Below are 19154 nucleotides of genomic sequence, written 5' to 3'. Positions count from 1 at the left end.
TTTGGGTGGCAATTGAGTCTTAAACATGACTAACTGTGTTTTTTTGACTTATATATAGGAAAATCAGGATTATAAGCACTTCAGATATTATCAGTGTGTCGACAAATATGCTATACTCTCAGAGGTTTTAGAAAGTGAAACTGCCACTGGAAGCCAAGCTCATTCTTCTGCAGTTCCGCCGTCCCAAGTCACAAGGCAACCTCAAGCTTAATATAATGGAGGGCAACATTTCTATAATCTCAACGATGACACATATGCCTTTGACCAAGACGCACACATGCAGTACGGTTCCAAGATGGCCGGCAAGCCGGCAACTAGCACTCAAGGAGCCACATCTTCAATGCAAGAGTCCCGAGGAAGCAAGTCTAGTAGGAGCTCAGAAAATAATCCGTTCATCGAATGTGCAACGTCGCTGTCCAACTTAGCCTCAGCTAAACTCAAAATTAAAGATTGCCGGGAATGTGATTATGAAAAGTACGACGTTCGCATGGAAGGTCAAATTGTTGAATCTTTTGAAGATGTGCCCCCCCGGAAGGAAGGTTACTGCTGTGTTGAAATTACAGGATGATAAGTGGATGAAGACATTTCTTTGCCTTAATCGGCAACTTCAGTATTATTGGTTGAATTCCTTGGACATTGCCCCCCAGAATAATACTGGGAGGCAATAGATCCACTTTGTTTTTCATGTACTTCGATTACCATTATTGTGTTGAATCTTGGGCTGTTGCGTTTGGACAGTCTAGACAGTTTCATGCTTGGTAGTGTGAGAACATTTCTAGTAATAATGTTATGTACTATCTTAACCTTTAAATAGTAGCCGCTGGATCCTTTACTTCAATTCCATTTGTGTACCTCTTCTTTATTGCTATTACATAAAAAAAAAAAATGGTCCCTTTCATTTGTGGCAACATTTTGTGTACAAAAAATAGCTTCCAAATTGTGCACACTATAATTGTGAATATTAGCTTATGGGGTTTTTCCTTTTTTGAGTTGCTTCTTATAAAATTTTTAAAGTAAACTTTGTTATTCAATACATGTTAATAAGTGTATATTCTTCAAATTGTCAAATGTGGTTAAGTTTTGGAGGCTAATATTCTTCAAATTATCACATTGTTCGCCATTTACTAGCATGCCTGGTAGTCAATAGGGTCCGTGGGATAAAATAATTATCCAATTTTGTTTCCTTTTGCATCTCAATCCCGTCCATATATGCATGTCATGTAATGGTATCATGTGATGCTACTGTGTTATGCTACTTTGGTTTCAAACTTTTGCATTCTAAATGTAAAGGACAGACACAACAATGCTCTCAGTCTGGCAGCCATATTCCAGCACTTGGTGAATCTATTGTGTATCTCTGCACTCCATACACGAATAAGTTTGAAAAGAAATCCACTACAATGAGTGTAGGTGGCACTAAAAAGGAACTCATAAATGGACACCCAATTTACATGCTTCTACTAGTTGCAGCAAAAGACCATGATATGACTCCTCTGGTGAATCTAATCTAGCGCTTTGATAAGGCGTGCACTCTTGCTACAATCACCTCCCTGCTGCTGTTTTCTCAACTGCTTGCAAAAATTCAGTAAAGCTGGAATGAGCTTTCATTCGGAAGTTTGAATTTCATCGTCTTATCTTCTGAAACAGCTACCTTTGTCTGATGTGAAATGGCACGAAATACTTTAATTATTGTGCACTAAGCATCACACTTCGCCTTACAAAAGGCGATTGAGGAGGTATGCACTTTCTTCATATATTTTGAAGTCACTTTTCTAAACAAATTGGTGCACTTTTCTTATCAAACCAGCATTTCTTTTAATATCAAACCTCATACCATCGTGAAAATGGATAGCTTCTACCATGGCTAAGGGGATAGCTCTTCATCCGATGAGGAAGACTACATCTTAGCAGTAGGGGCTGCATTGTTGTTCGGGGCGCATGCCGAATTATATGGGGGACCTATTCAAAAGGTACCCTGTAGAACTTCGGCACTAACTGGTCGGCATTGGATGGAAGAATTGATGTCCGATCACCATACACGCATTATGGATGCTACTAGATTAAATGTAAATTCATTCATGAGATTATGCCACGTTCTATCCGAATATGGATTCGTCCCACAAAATCACCAAAAAAGGGTGACAATTGAGGAGGCATTTGTGATGACGTTGGTCATGATGAGCTACAGCATACAGATGCGAATAATTGCTGATAGATTTAACCATTCAACAGAAACTGTGCACCGAAATTTTCACGAGGTCATCAGGGGATTGTGCACATTCGCACAGTTTATCTTAACTCCAAGAGGGCAGCAAGAAGTCCATTCTAAAATTCTTGGCGACACTCGCTACTATCCGTGGTTTGCAGTACGGTTTGCTACATATTTGAATAAATTCAAATTGAAACAATCTTCATATATTACAATTTTATTTTGTCACCGCAAGAGTGCAAGTCTATTTATTGCTTGTTATTGTTGTTTCTAAAATTTTCGTGACTGCTTGATGGTAGTTCGTGTTTTTTTACAAATTAATATGCTTACTAAGAAAGTTAGTAGTACTACGACTACCTTTGACAAACCTTTTTTTCTTTTCTTTGGTTTAGGTATCTCCCAAGTGAACTAGTAGATTTTTTTATTTCCTAGTTCCAAAATGAATTTAAACTGCATTATTAAAAAATTAAAAATTAGAAAAAATGTGGATATAAATCAAACTAGATTATGTCAGCAAGAACGCACTATGAATATTACCTTAGATGGATGGTTTGTAGCTTCTTGTGAGTCATACTAGTTCCAAGAGTTGTAGTACCAAACTAAATGTAGGAAAATAGGACACTGCTTCAAAACAGGCTATAGGGCCCCTTGTTACGGACCAATAAGGCTTAGGCAAGCCATTCATCATGTATCTTGCTGCTGTTTTAGACTTTATTAAATTAAAGTGATATACTTAAATTAGTTATACTGCTGAATTTTAAAAGTTTTTATCATGGGATATATTATAGCACTTTTTGATTCGAAAAATTTAGACATCAACGTCATGCTTCCATCCTAGTGTAACAGCAATAGTGGACCAATTCATGAGCATCATTTAAATATAAGATTTTATCATTGTTCATATCAGCCTCATTTGTCATTCTTAAATATCATTTTTCAAATTTCACATTGAAAATGGTTTGAAGTATTAAGTATATGTTCAATAATATGGGGGAAATATATCCTAAAATTGAGGTAGACCGTTTTCTCACAATAGGATGTTGTTGGAGCAATTGACGGGACACATATACCAGCTTTTGCCCCAACCGAGCAACAAGTGGCGTACACCAACAGACATGGAGTTCAATCCCAAAATGTGTTAGCCGTATGCGATCACGATATGTGATTTGTATATGTTTATGCTGGATGGGAGGGAAGTGCGCATGATGCCAGGGTTCTGGATGGGGCTCTAACTGGCCCAAATCATTTTTCAATGCCGCCCTCAGGTATTATTTGAATTGCATCTTTATCAGTAGCACCGTGTCAATATATAACACCTTATTCATGATTTTTTATTTTTTCCGGTAGGTAAGAACTATTTGGTGGACTCTACATACCGCAACATGTCTGGATTTTTACCTCCTTATAGGGGACGGCAAGCAGATTTAAGTGGTCGCAGGCATGGAACATTTGCCAGAGCAAAAGAGCTCTTTAACTATAGGCACTCGTCGTTACGTAACGTTATCGAGATAACATTTGGTGTGCTGAAAAAGAGATTTGCTATCCTACAGGGAGCCGTGCCGAACTACCTAATGACAACACAAATTAATGTAGTTATTGCATGTTGTGCCGTTCACAATTTTATAAGAGATCAACTCCTTGACGACATGTATTTTGCGAACCCAGAAGAGGGAGATCCAAATGAGATTGGTGCAATTCCCTCCTATCCAGAGATACAGCCGCTACATTATCCGCCCAAAATTGTTCACCAATGGAGTGCCATGAGGGATACGATGGCCAAGACTATGTTCGCTGCTTATAGAAATACGCGCACTCGATGAATCAGTTGTACTCCACGATGACCTCTGCATATTTCTTTAACTGGTTACTGGTCGGTGCATCTCAAAATTATGTGAGCCCCAACAAAAGCTTATATGAACTGCAGCAGTAGTTCACCCACTCCTTTACCATTATCGTGTACACCTTGGATTATGTTGGTTCTTATTTAAGCTTCACCGCCAATAAATTTGATTTATGGTCATCTATCAGTGCATGAATTTGTGCCCCTCACCCCCACCAACCAAATTGAAATTGTTTAATTTAGTAAGTAAGTTATGTTGATGTTTTCCTTTAAATAACATGTCGACAATTATTGGGCAAAATCGCTATGTAGCTTCCGTCAAATCTCGACATGCTTCCCCCTTTGTCGTATATGGTGGGATTTGTGTTCAAAGTTGGGCCCACTTGATTAGAGTCACAAATTTATTCCCATAGCTTTTTGTTGACTGACAACTCCATGTGCTACCTCAGTACGATAGAGTGCTTTTGTTCTACAAATAAAAGAGTTTCAAAAGATAAATCTTGGAAACTAGTTTGTCCAGGTATATATTTCAAATAAAGGACTGTCCAAACGGAGCCATTGAAATTTCATAACAGAGGTCAAAATTTGAGGTCACTTGTGGATGTTTGGATTTCTCTATCACTTTTAATCGGATATGCTATGACTGAGGCCGAATCATTCTTCGGTCCTCATAATTGCAATTGCACATCACAAGTTCTGAAAGAAAAAAGCATCATCTTAATAGTGCCACCTAAGTCTAATATTAGCTTAATACTATGGTCTTTTAATAACTGGCTATGCTGCAATTTATAAAATACAGGACTGTTTAGGTGCTTTGGACTGCACACATATCCCAGTTTCAATTCCGGCAATAGAGCAGATGGCCTACATAAATAGGCATGTTACTTAATCACAAAACGTATTAGCTGTATGTTATGTGACATGATATGCGATTCATTTATGTCTATGTTGGATGGGAAGGTAGCGCACGCGATGCACGGGTGTTAGAAAATGCAATGAGAATGCACACCGACTTCCCATTTCTCCCCCCAAGATTATAACTTTTGTGTATTATTTATACGCCATGGATGCTTATATATATTGGGGTTTGACTCTCTGGTTGGTATACAATTTTTTCCCCCTTAATTGAATGTATTTATGCAACTAAGAATATTTCGCGGATGTAGGCAAGTTCTATCTTGTTGATGCGGCTTATAAGATGGTGCCAGGTGTTTTAGCACCGTTCAAGGGAGGATGTAACATAAGAGTTGGACAAGGACGTGGTCGAGGCCAAGGGCTGAAAGAGCTATTTAATACTCGTCACTCTCAACTTCGTAGTGTAATTGACTGCTCCTTCGGTGTCTTGAAGTAACGATTTGCCTATTTAAGGGGGCCGGTTCCATATTCATATATGCAAAAGCAAATCAATGTCATTATTGCATTTTGTACACTACACAATTTTCTTAGGAAAAATCAGCCTTCGGATGATCACTTCATGATGTATGAACAAGAGGACATGCAATTCGAAGGCGAATGCGAAGCTCCTCCATATCCACAGATACAACCGTTGACGTCCTTGCAAGAAATAGAAGAATGGAAGGGGATGAGAGAAGAAATGGCTAATCAAATGCATGCCGCGTCACGAAGGCGGAGACAGTAGGTGAATGAGAATCACTGGCTAACACGCTACAAGTGTAGTAGACGAAGTGAGGCTGCACATGTAATTGAATGAGGTGTACGGTGGAAATATCCCAACGAATGCTAGGATGAGTGGTTCTTAGTAGAAGTATTATTGAAGTCTTCGTATAGTAGGAGATGTAGATGAGTGAAATAAATTGTGCTCCTCCTCTTGTTTTTGTGACTTGGATTTGTCTTTACTCAAATTGGTAGACACATTTTATCTCTTCCCATATATACTCGTATTTTGTTGAATTCCATATCAAGAGAAGGAACTTCAAGAATTGTTCCCACGCTGGTGCTTAGTACTAGTCAAAGTACTAGTAGACCCACATCTATTTAAGGCAAACAGCCTTGGTTCAGCTTAGATCGGACCCATCCAAATAGTTCCAGCTAAGAAGCAACTGACAGCTATATCGTGCGACGTACATCTGACTTTGCTCCTCTATTCTTCAACTTCTATCCTCATCAGTAGTGAAAATTCGTCCCACGTTGAATAGCCCACAATTGAGGATCCAAACGTTATTTTGGTTATGTTTCATAATTTGAAGGGAAGGTAAATATTATTGCAAATAGTACCTATCCAAACACATTCTTCGTAGATAGATGGGTTCTTCTGCAAATAATAAAAGTAGGGCCATTTCTTGAAAAGCCCAACAAATTCATTAGGGTTAATTTCACATACATCCATTGAGGTTTTTGACAATTGTAGAAAGCTCTCCTTAAGTTCTAAAAATTAGACCTACCTTCCCTATTTTTATTATTTAAGTAACATTCTAAACCAAAAAGGCTATACTTTTTCTCAAAATTCCTATAATACCTTTGAGTTATAATTTATAACAAAAATATAAAGGAAAAAAATGGTTCACAGTCTCTATTTCATTTATGTTTACTTGCTATCATTATTATCTACCCATCAACATCCAAATTACCATTAAATAAATATTTATCTTTATTCTGATGTTCCACTTTTACCTAAAAATTTCTGATGCAGACCATTGTATCAACTATAAACGCTACATCAGATATCCAGAAATTTAGCTACAATCTCATATCAATATCTAATTTTACTTAATACACAACAATATTCATCAATATTTCTAAACTTCAATTCCATGTTGCCACCTTTTTAATACAAAATAATCTAAACCATTACTACTAATATCAATATCCAATATATTCCATTAGCACAGAGTTCAAAATCAATCAAATTCTCTCTATAGGAATAACATCTACAATTGTAAATCAAAAATAGAAACACAATGTAGTTATAAATATATACCAAAAACACTTTTTTTTATGACAACTATAACAGTATAACCTATATTTAGTTCCTATTCCACTCCCTATCCTTAATTTTTATTTTTTATTATTGTCACTATCTTTATCTCCATCTAATTTGATAATGAAATTAGCACTTAATTTGTCATTGACAATTTCAATTTGCTAATGCTTATCAAAAATTAGAAACAAAAATGGGCGCAAGGAAACTATTTAATAATAATGAAAAATCAAGAATTGGGAATAAATACCAAGAGATGTAAGTATTGGTAGGTTGGTATGTGTGGTGATTTTATTAATAACAACAGTACACATTTGATTGATAAATAATAAATAAATGAGTTTGAAAGAAAAATAGAGGTAGGAGGAAGAGAATAAACAGTTAAATGGAAAATACTATGTTTGAATAATGATTAGTTGTGCATGTGTGTGTGGGTGTGAGAGATAGAGAAAATAAGGCTAAACACAGTTTCATATGTCTAAAGGTACGAAAAGCTTTCACCTCTTCTTGAACATAAACCTTTAGATATCCGAACATTAGAGCAATCTTAAGTCTCACTCTTTTAATTCCGTTATACTCTTTGTTGCCATATTTAGCAATGTGTCTGCTTCACTTCATTATTTTGTTCAGTAGACTAGGATCTATAAAATGAAAAAATGCCTCAGTTTCCATTGCATTCTTGGTATCCTGCTTAGTGGGTTCCCTTCAACAGACAAACAATTAGTGATAGGCGAAAAATAGAAATGTAATTCAAGAGTCATAAATTTTTTTTTTACCGAAACGTTAGCATTTTATAAATATCTCCTTAACCTATACAGTGTTTGGACAACGGTCCAAAGAAAAGGAACAAACTGTCCCAGCAATTAACTGATGCACTAGCATCTAAGATTGGGATTCACCCATTTTTCATCTATCCAGATGTTTAGAGCATGCAAGCTCAACTTAATACATTATACTTTCCTTGAAATAGCAAAAGAGATAGAGCATTTTTTAAACAGATTACAAATGGACCTTATATCCTCTAATAGGGTAGCCATCAGATGATTGTTGTGACTTGGTTTCTTTATGGCTTCTACCAGCTTTCGGTTGTCTAGTTCCACTTGAATGTTCCTCCATCCTTGATTACCAGCTTTCAGTAGAGCTAATCTGACTGCTGCAGCTTGTCTTGTAGTAAATCTCCTGATGTCCTTTCTATTAGTGCCCAAACTGCTTGCAATTGTCCCATATAGTCTGTTGCTGAGATTCCAATCCCCACGGTTGGTTGATCTTTACTTTGGTGGGTGTGAATCTTTAACAGCAGTCCAGTATGGCACTCCATTTGCTCTTGATCTGCCCTTTGCTGTTCCTCTGTTTCCAGAATGCTCTTCCCAGCATCCTTCCTTTTGTTAGCTTCTTCAAATTCTGTCCATTCCTTTAGAGCCTTCTCAATTATCTTAAAAGGCTCCTTCTCCTTATGGTTAAACTCTCTATTGTTCCTTGCCTTCCAGATCTGCCAGAGTATATTGATTGTGAGGTTGACCTGATCCTGCCCTCCTCTGCTCACTTGAGCTTCATGTATTGCAGACCACCATTTGGTGAAGCAATTTGACAGGTGTTCTATTCCATCCCACTTCACTGGTGCCAATTTCCAGATTTCCTTAACTTTATGGCAATGGAGTAACATGTGTTCTATTGTTTCTTCATTTGCCCCACATCCAGCACATATCGGGGTTCCTTGCCTAGTCCTTGAGTAGATGACTTCTCTAACTGGTAGTCCCCCATGCAAGCACTTCCATATGAAAATTTTCATCTTTTGACTTACGTTCTGCTTCCACAGTGAACTCCATATTTGAGAAATGGTTCCATCTAGGCTAGTTCCAGCTTCGTCCCTCCTTCCAGAGCTCTCCATTTCCTTTTTCTTCACCCAAGCCTTGTATCCAGACTGAACTGTATATTGTCCATTTTGATTATGCGCCCAATAGTAGCTGTCTTCTATTCCTGTCACACTTATTGGTATAGTTAGGATTCTTACAGCATCTTGATGATTGAAAGTTTTGAAGATAAGGACTCTATTCCATCTATTGTTCCTAATCGGTTCAGATACCAGTTTTAGTTGGCACCCCTGGGGCTTAACAGATGTTGGTTTCCCTCCTGGTGTCTCTGGGATCCAATTGTCTTCCCAAATTCTTGTCCCCTTCCCGTTACCTCTTCTCCTCTTGATTCCTTCCTGCAATTCATTTCTGACCCCAGATAGGCTCCTCCAAATCCACGATGCATTCTGAGGCACCTTGCTATTGAACACTAATAGCTTAGGATAATACTTCTCCTTTAACACTTTACTGACTAGCAAGTTTGGTTGTGTAATTAACTTCCAGACTTGTTTAGCCAGTAGAGCTTTGTTAAACAGTTGCAGATCCTTAAATCCTAATCCCCCCTTGCTTCTTTTCGCTGCCATTTTCTTCCAACCTATCCAGTGTATTTTTTTCTTCCCATCATTGTCACCCCACCAGTAATCTGCCATTTTAGAACTCAACTCCCTACATAGCTTCGTATGTAGTTTGAAGCAAGACATAGTGTAGGTAGGCATGGCCATTGCTACAGCTTTAAGCATTATCTCCTTCCCTCCCTGACTTAGCAGCTTGTTTTTCCATCCCTGCAATTTCTTGTCAACAGAGTTCCTTATGAATCCAAACACTTGCTCCTTGGATCTCGTGATTATCATAGGTAGTCCAAGATATTTACCTTGTCCTACCTGTTTAATTGATCCCATGGCTTGACAGACCTCACTTCTCACAGACTGCATAGTATTTTTGCTAAAGTATACTGATGACTTTTCCTTATTAATGAGCTGCCCCGTAGCCTGTTCATACTGCTTAAGTATCATCATCAGTTTTCCAGCTTCCTGTTTGTTAGCTTTACAAAAGACAAGGGAGTCGTCATCAAAGAATAGGTGGGTGATTGCAGGCGCCCCTCTACTAATTTTTACTCCAGTCAGCTCCTTCTCCACCTTAGCTTTCTGCAGTAGATTTGATAGTCCTTCTGAACATAGTAAAAACAAGTAGGGAGAGAGTGGATCGCCTTGCCTTATGCCTCTAGTGGGTGTAACAAACTCCTTCTGCTCACCATTGATGTTAAACGAATAAGTTACTGAGCTGATGCATGCTGTGATCCATCCTACCCAAGTAGAGCAAAATCCCATTTTCTCCATTATTGCCTTTAGGAATCTCCATTCCACCCTGTCATAGGCTTTCGACATATCCAGTTTCACAGCCATAGAACCTACTCTACCTTGCATTTTGTTTTTCAGATAATGCATTAACTCATGGGACAGAATGATATTATCTAAAATTTGCCTACCTGGTACGAATGCAGATTGAGATTTGCTGATGCACCTACTGAGAAAAGGTTTCAGTCTGTTGGCAAGAATTTTAGTTAGAGCTTTGTAGACTACTTGACAAAGACTTATAGGTCTATACTGGTTAATCTCTATGGGACAATCAATTATTGGGATCAGAGATATAACCGTATGGTTTATGGCTTTTAAGATAACACCATGATGGAAGAAACCTTGGATTGCATTTACCAAATCCTTTTTAATAATCCTCCAGAATTTTTGAAAGAATAGAGGGGACATGCCATCACTCCCAGGAGCCTTATTAGGATCCATAGAGAAGAAAGCAGAGTTGATTTCATTTTCATCCACTTTTTTAGTTAGCTCCTTATTCATTTGTTCAGTTATAGTCACTGGAATCCCATCTAATATCTCTTCTAGTTCCCCAGTTGCTGAACTCTTAAACAGATCCTTATAGTAATTTGCTACTTCTTTCCCCAGTTCATCTTCATTTGCAGTCCATTCTCCATTAGCCTTTCTCAGATTCTGGATTTTGTTCCTTTTCCTCCTTCCTTTAACAGTAGCATGAAAGAATTGAGTGTTCTTATCGCCCTCCTTCAGCCACCTTAGTCTAGATTTCTGATTCCAGTATGCTTCTTCATCCTCATATGCCTTTTTCAACTGCCATTTCATTTCCTGCACTTGTTGCTTTTTGTTTTCAGTTGTTGAGATCTTAATTCAAGAGTCATAATGACTTGACAAAAAGCGAAATAAAAAAAAGACCTCTTTTTCAAGATGAAGGCTAAGTTCAATAGCATATGGGAAATGGCTTTTACAGACCAGACACACAAATTTGTTAGCTGTATGTCTATCATCGTTGTGGCTTTGAAAACTTTTCTCATCTTTAAACACCTTATCGCACTTGTAACACTACCATGGCGTGATGAATGTTGCGGGTTGAGCATTTTCCATAATAGCCTACCCTGCATAAAATTTAATCTTTACTAGAAGAAGAAATGATACATTTGGAATCCGTTTTTTTGTTCGATTTTTTTAAACTCAAACACAAAAGAAGAATTTGTCAAGAAAAACTCAGAGGATGGTACAATGGAAACTTTTTGTATTTATAAACAATCATAGTCGGTTACCTGGAGTAGACTACCTCAAGTCGGTTATCCGTAACTGACTAACTATTGATTCTTGCACTAACTATTTATTGTTGTATCCTTGGGGTTCGGTTGAGATAGTTTAAGCAGAACGTTTGCCTGATGTTCTTCCCGCCATTTCATTTTAGGTCTCTCTCGTTGCTTCTTTTACTTGGCTTTCCTGCATTAGTTATTGTACAAGCTTTTTGATTTGTTTTCATATCTTTTTGTGTTTATTTAATGGTTTTTCGGTCATTTCAGGTCTGTCTTGTTGCTTCTTTTACTTGGTTTTCTTGCTTTAGTTGTTGTACATGCTCCTTTGAATTGTCTTTTATATCCTTCTTTGTTTGGTTTGTTGGTGATTTCGTTTCATGCCTGATTCTATTGGTCATTTCATCTTCGATTTTTAGAGCCCTTTCGGGTTGCATTTTCTGGGATTTTTTTTTTGAAATTAATGTAGCACTTCTTAAAGATGTGATGCATATGATGTAAAAAAGTTATTAGAAAATATCTAGAAGGAATATTTCATGAAAAATGCAAAAAAAAAAAAATCAGAAAAATCACAATTCAAACAAATATTAGAGCTTAACTTCTCTATGTCATGTTTTTGGTTTCTTCTCTTGTAAATTTGTCAGTTTTGCCCTCATTTAGGATGTGTTAGGTTTTTTTTTTTTTTTTTTAAAAAAAAACACTTTATTTCATGGAGTTTTAATCAAAGTGCTTAATCATATTATTTGTAAGTATCTTTTTTCTATTTGATAATGTCTAATTTTAAGCCTTTGAAACGTTTATCTCTTCATTTTAGCTCAAAAATTTTTTATCATAAATGGTTAAAGTTAATTCTTCATTTTTTTTTTTAAAAACACGAATGTTGTTCTAAAAACATCAAATTTGCATTTGTGCCAAATTTGCTTTTTGCACAAACTCTACTATTAAATTTAAGAAATGATATTCACCAAATACTTTTATTCTCCACAAATATTTTTTTAAAGCAAAATAGCACCGCAGCTATTAGCACAAGACTTTTAGGCACTAAGATGAAAATTGCAGGCTCGGCCTTGTGTAAAATCCAATTCTGGCCTGCAAGTTTGCCAGACTTGCCTCCTAATTGCGTAATGAACAACACAAACACGAAAATGCTGTAGGGCAACTTTATTCATCTCAAATTCTGAATCAACGGACTCTGTCTAAGGTTAGTTTCACATCTACTATTTTAGTAACATTTTCCATGAGTAACTAGACGTTTTGGCATTCACAAGAAATACTATCTCTTTCTTGCTTAAAAAAAAAAAAGAAATGCTCCCACTTTCTCATTTTGATAGTTTTTAAATTTTTTACACAATTTAAGAAAAATGAGTTAATTTGGTTGGAAAACTAAATTTAGCCTAACATTTTTCTAAAACACCCTTATATTAATATTAGAAATATCACTAATCATTATACCTTTACATTAATTAAACAATAATAATGATGGTATATTGCACCATCAAGACATATATTGAAGCAATTGTTAGTGAAAAAAGTGACTGTATTAAATAAGATAGGTTGTATTTAATGATAAAGAAGTGTATTAAATAAGGATACTTTAGAGAAGCAAAAAATTAACTATATTCTTCTCATTGCACTATAATTTGAGATGAATAAAAAGGAAAATTGTGCATAAAAAAGTAATCCTTACAGCAAAAAATTACTATACTATTAGTGCATTAAATGCTAATCCTTATATCTTACTTAACAAAATTTTAGAACATGTATTATATGCAAATTCAAAATATATTACACAGCATGTTTATCCAAATCAAGTTAGAAAAACAAACACAATGAGCAAAGAAGAAAGAAAACCAAGAGGAAGCAAAGATCTGGCCAGCTAGCATTTGGACCGGTGACTTTTGTAGCCTTTTTTTTTTTTAATTTTTTTATCAACAACGATAATAATTTGTATAATTTATTCTAGTCTAATATAAGGGGAAAGGGAGGAGAAGCCACAACTAGTGACTCGCGAGAGACAAGAATTAAATCCTTGACCTCCCACCTCAATCAAGACTTAAAGGATTTCTTGGTTGTAACTTAGGACTTGAAAATCTTAGTAAGATAGGAAGGGGAGGGTCCACTGTTGTTTTGTGATTAAACGTGCCTCTCATTATGTCTATGCAACGGGCAGTATCTCTCACTTTCCATCCCAACCAATGGGACGGCCACAACAAATTGGCATGTATCAGCCTTGGTATAAAGCAATCAATAATTGAGCTATTCGCGAGTAATTTGTGAGCAGTTTAACTAGATAGATGATCGAACTCGGGTCAAATACGAGATGATATTGTGCTCGAGTACTCATTGAACAAAATTATTGAAATGCCTTAACTTTTAGATAATTTACATATTTTACCTATAAGTAATTGAGTTCTAACACAATTTGGAGATACTTTAAATTTTGGAGATATATTAAATTTTATCGAGTCAATTTCAAACATTAAATTTAGCATTTGATCGAGTTCAAACTTGAGATCGAATACAGGTAAATTGTTCAATGTCGAGCAGATAATATTCGTACTTGATTCGACTCGTTTATACTCACATCTTGGTCTTCAACTCAAGGCAACTTGAGTGTGTTTGAATAAGAGATTATTTAAAATAATACTTAAAAAAAATACAGTAGTACTTTTTTTAATATGATGTATGTAAAATAAAAAAAATGATTGAAAAGGTAAAAAATTATTAAAAATATATTTATGATGTAATCAAATAAAATTTGGCAAATAAACCATTATCCAAACACACTTAAGAGATTTCGTAATCGTAAATGGAGCGAACTGCAATCGTAAATGGATCGGTTCTTCTGCAATTATAGGAGAGCGTCCATATCTCAATAAGCCAACTAAAATCGTTAAACTCCTATGGGCTTAAATCACTCTAAGGCTTAAACTTGTGTTTGCGCCACGTGGGTCCCATATGACGGACGTCCATTTAACTGTGGCGCTCTTTCGGCCGTCCCAGTCTTTCCGGTCTTTCAACGTTTTAAACAACTTTCATACGCGCTTTTCTCCGGATAAAATGTTTATATAAAGGCTGGGGCGAGTCCTCATTACTCATCAGATCTCAATTGCTATCTGCAAGAGCTGGAACCTCATCTCTAATCCCTCACTACTGACCACCCCTGAAGAGCAAGATGAAGTTAAAAGTGTTTGCTGATCGCGGGTCTCAGCCATCACGGGCAGTTCTCATACTCTGCAAGTAAGGATTTTTTAATGCATTGGTTCTTTTTTCTTGATTTCTAACTTCTCTCTCTCTCTCTCTCTCTCTCTCTCTCTCTCTCTTCATTTTGAGATTAATCAATCTAAATTGTTTTCATGGCTCTTGGACTTGTCTGTGAAAAGGGCTAATGGGATTGAGTTTGAAGAAGTCCAAATCCAGCTGGCTAAAGGGGAGCACAAATCTCCTGAATACGAAGGTGAGTAAGTATGTTGCTGTACAGTCTTCTTGTACGTTGGGTCAAAATATAAAGACAGGATTTTTGCCTTTTCCTTTCTGGAATATAATCATGAATTTGATCTTGTTTCAGCAATCAATCCCATGGAGCAAGTCCCAGCAATAGAAGTTGATGGAAAATTCAGGCTCTTTGAGAGGTAATTTAAGTGTGAAGCTGGAAGATATGTACAGGACTCTTTAGTTTCTAATCATCAGATGGGAGAAAGAACCGTGATATGTTTTTATTCTTATGGTTTTGTGCGTTAATTTTTGCTTCTGGGCCAGCATCTAGTGCGATATAAAGGAAATTATAGTTTTCAAATTGCTAATTGTTATGCTTTAGAAAGATTTCTTTTGAAAAATCTCAAAATTTTCAAGGGGTAAAACTAAATCTTTTGAATATTGGATAGCGGGTGCCCCTCTTATTCTCTCTGTGGGAAGTGTGATGATCCCGTGTGTCAAATTAAGGTTCTTCGTCATGCAAATTGTTATGGTTGATATATGATGAAATTATGTTAATTGAGACCGATCCAATGATGTCAATTTAGGTTCTTTTCGGTCTTACTGACATTGATTTGTAGTAATATACTCATAAGTTGAGACTTAGTTCCATTTCCATTTCTGGTACTGATGGCCTGCCTTAGTCCTCCCTGAAAGAAAGGAAAAATGAAAAGAAATGAAGGGAAACTAATGAAGCACAAGTGGCTGCTCTGGTTTTTTCTGGATTTTTTTCCTAGTCTCCATTTATTTGATCTCATTTTCTCCTACCCGTCTTAGCTAACTGATCCCTGGACTTTCTGTGCGCAATATTAATGGAATTCACACATCTAATGTCCTCTGCAGTCATGCTATCCTTCGATTTCTGGCAACTGGTTTTCCTGGAATTGCAGAACATTGGTAAGTCTCATCATTGTGCATGCTAGTTTAGAAGGTGTTTCACATTAAATAAACGCATGCTAGTTTCTAAGACAAATATGAATTCAGTCGTCCCCTAAATTTTATTTCAATATGCTAATGGACTCCCAAAAGCAGGCACCGTTACAAGTGCCTCTATTTTTTGGCCAGTTATAGATCCTACATATGCTTTCACGTCTGTTATTTTCTTTGGATATCCGTTCTAATCTTTCTTGATGCCCTAATTATGGACAGTGGGAAAGGGTACAAAATCAGAAGTCAAGGTTTTCATGTATTTATATAAGTGGGCATGCTTCTAGAATACACGGATATTCCATACAAACTGGTTGTCCTAATCCTAGTTCTACATTCAGCGTTTCCACTAGCTGATGCTGGAATGTGCTCTAATTATTGATTTCACAGTTCTTATTACTCTGAACATTCACGTTCCAAGGTATCCTGCAGACGTGTTCAAAAGAGCACAGATTGACTCAGCTTTAGATTGGCATCACTCCACTATACGACGGGGTTCAGGTGCTAATCTTTGGTTTTGAAGCACTATATTATAACTATTCTTGTTCTATCTGTGGTCTGGTGTTATTGGAAAGCTATTTGTCACCAAATTACAAAAAAAATTAAACAGGGAATTATAGGGTGAATCTTGATAATAATATAAGAAAGATCTGGGATGGTTTTGAATGAGCTCAATTTTCCCTGTGGGAATTCTGGGTTTTGACATCTACCTCTCATTTTTTGAACAAAAAGACATGAGATGAATGACTGGTACATTGTTCTCGTCTCCTTGCTAGAGTCACTTAACAGACTGCAAAAAGATGAGTATATATGAGGGTCACTTAACACTTAAACGTCCATGACCAATTGGGCAAAAATGTCGAAACAAGCAAATACTTTGAACTTATTATCAAAACCCAAGTGCAGCATGTGAAGAAGTCTAAGAATCATGGTAGAGTTACTGGATATAGTAGAAATCTTAGTCTGAGTAAGCTGGCCTGTTCCTAAAATTTGGCAATTGGAGCAGTAAATGTTTGTTGGCCGCCCATCCCTTATTGAAGAAGTGCAGAAGGAAAAATTAATCTTTTTGAATAACTGGATTTTTGTCTAAAAATGACCCAGTTACATATAGAGCAGTCTCATTTTTATTTTCCGTCTTCATGATCAGCACTGTTTACCTGTTAATGTTGTACCGCATTCTGAAGTATGCTTATCTTGACAGTTGGGGTAGTCCTCAATACTACGCTTGCACCTTTATTTGGCCGGCCTTTGGATCCTCAAGCAGCAGCAGAAGCTGAAAAGCTCCTGTCAGCTTCTTTGGCAAAGATTGAATCCTTTTGGCTCAAGGGTGATGGACCATTTCTGCTGGGAAACTCTGAACCCTCCATAGCAGACCTGAGTTTGGTCTGTGAAATTATGCAACTTGAGGTAAAAAAAGGTGTCTTTCCTCTTGTTAGTTGTATTTCTTTGCAAACATGTTGATAGTTTCTATATCAACCTTGTGATATCAACCTCTTGAAAAGTGATTTAGATATTAAAAAAGCTGTACCTCTGAAAGCCCAAGTGAAATAGTCATCCTGTTGTTTCTGCTCGTCTTCAGCTAGGTTTCTTCCAGGATAGTAGTATCACTTGCTGGGATGCACATTTTAATAGAAAACTTTGAGTCCTTGTCGACTTCTAGGATAAAGTGATTACCCAATCTATGGCCATGATTCTGGTTCGCACCTTGTGTTTGTTGAGATGAGTCATGTTGATTGAGATGGCTTATTGTCAATGCTTGAAGAGCTATGGCTAAACTGGAACAACCGTCTTTTTAGAGTTTTCTTGTTTCTGATCTTGCTTTCCTACTTGTTCACTCTTCTGGCGCTTAAACTTGTAGGCAAGGGCCCTTTTACGCCTTATCTTTTCTTATATTTACCTTGACTTTGCGAAGAAATCTTGTATGAACAACTCTATTGTGATGAACTCTCATTTCAGCTTGGTTTTGAATGTAGCTTGTGGATGAGGAGCTTCAGAAACGGATATTGGACCCATATGAGAAAGTTCGGAAATGGGTTGAAGATACAAAGAAGGCAATACAACCTCATTTTGATGAAATTCATGCTGCTGTCTTCCAGAACAAAGAGATGATAAAGAAGGCGCTGGCTGGTGCAGGCAGTGGTGAGACGAAAACCAGCTGACAAGCTGCTTAGGATTCAAAAGATGTGGATTGCTGCTATATGTTGAAGCCCTATAGAATTTCCAGAATCCAATCATGATCTCAGATGTTGGTGTAAGAAATAAGGCAGTTTGGCAATAAGGGCAGTTTGTGTTTGTAGTGTAAAAAAGCCTGGAAACCGATTATGTAGTGGGAATATGCATGCTAGAAGAGAAATTGTTACTGTTGCAGCTAATTTCAAGTAAAAGAATGTGTAATATCTGGTACAATAAGCTCCAGCCATGCTTGTCCGACGCTGTTTCATGTCCGTCCGATTTGTTCAAATTTGCTCCATATGTCTCTTTTCCAATGCCGTACTGCAAACGGGGCATTAGGGGTTGGGGAGTGAGGAGTCAACTACATGCAATGCAAAAATATAAAAAGAAGGTTCCAAAGTTTTCATCGATTTACCTTTGATAATAAAGATTGGATTTCATTTTTTTCATAATGGTCTTCTCCCCATCTTTTTTAATTATGTAGTTTATTAAATATAAAATTATATAATAAAGATAATAGTGGGAGTGTTGTTATAAAAAGTGAAGTATGATTAATATTTGTCAAAAGATTGTCATTCCCTACAAAACATACAAAAGAAGGCAATAAAGTCCAATTTGCTATACAACATAATGGTGCTGATAATGCTGCAACCCATTTTTTGGTCCTACAATCAGATGTGCACAAAATGTCAGATTCAAGTGCAATGTTTGGACTTATTAGGAGGGATAATTTTATTATTTCAATATAAATCTGCGAGGAAATAAAATATGAATTGTGACATTAAATTTAAACCCCGAGCTCGGGGACATAGTTATCTGCATTTGGAAACTTTGAAGAAATAAATGTTCCTAGAAAAAAGAATAGAAAGAACATTGGTGCGGGATGGGTATGTGTTACGCCCTAAGCCCGCACGTGCCCGTCACGCGACGTCCGCCGTATTCTCAAGTCAACATTTAACTAGACTAAACTTTAAAAGTACTAAATAGTATAACTAAATAAAGTGCGATACAAACATCATATAAATGTTAGTTTACGAATATCCAATAAATTTGTACATTTATTTTCTGGTTGAAACAGCAGAAACAAAGCAAATGAAATTAACTAGAAGTAGCTAGCATGCTAACTTCTGTTCACTTAAAAACTAATA

General features: G+C 36.6%; 2 protein-coding genes across 2 annotated transcripts; both read left to right on the top strand.

The window, feature by feature from the left end:
• The first annotated feature begins 277 nt into the window (after nt 1–277).
• Nucleotides 278–4029, top strand: LOC113780729. The gene is made up of 4 exons (XM_027326508.1): nt 278–539; nt 1291–1496; nt 3402–3474; nt 3557–4029. The coding sequence occupies exons 1-4, from the start codon at nt 278–280 to the stop codon at nt 4027–4029; spliced, it is 1014 nt and encodes a 337-aa protein (XP_027182309.1).
• A 10469-nt stretch (nt 4030–14498) lies between these two features.
• LOC113780996 (glutathione S-transferase T1-like) lies at nt 14499–18304 on the top strand. Its single transcript, XM_027326814.1, has 7 exons — nt 14499–14673; nt 14817–14890; nt 15002–15065; nt 15751–15804; nt 16256–16335; nt 17036–17241; nt 17808–18304. Exons 1-7 carry the CDS (start codon nt 14609–14611, stop codon nt 17991–17993), a joined length of 729 nt encoding a protein of 242 aa, XP_027182615.1. The 5' UTR covers nt 14499–14608; the 3' UTR covers nt 17994–18304.
• Nucleotides 18305–19154: the final 850 nt, after the last annotated feature.

Source organism: Coffea eugenioides, chromosome 8 (assembly GCF_003713205.1).
Source record: "Coffea eugenioides isolate CCC68of chromosome 8, Ceug_1.0, whole genome shotgun sequence".
Classification (NCBI taxonomy): Eukaryota; Viridiplantae; Streptophyta; class Magnoliopsida; order Gentianales; family Rubiaceae; genus Coffea; species Coffea eugenioides.
The sequence above is the reverse complement of the archived record's forward strand: the minus strand, read 5'-3'. Positions and strand labels throughout refer to the sequence as shown.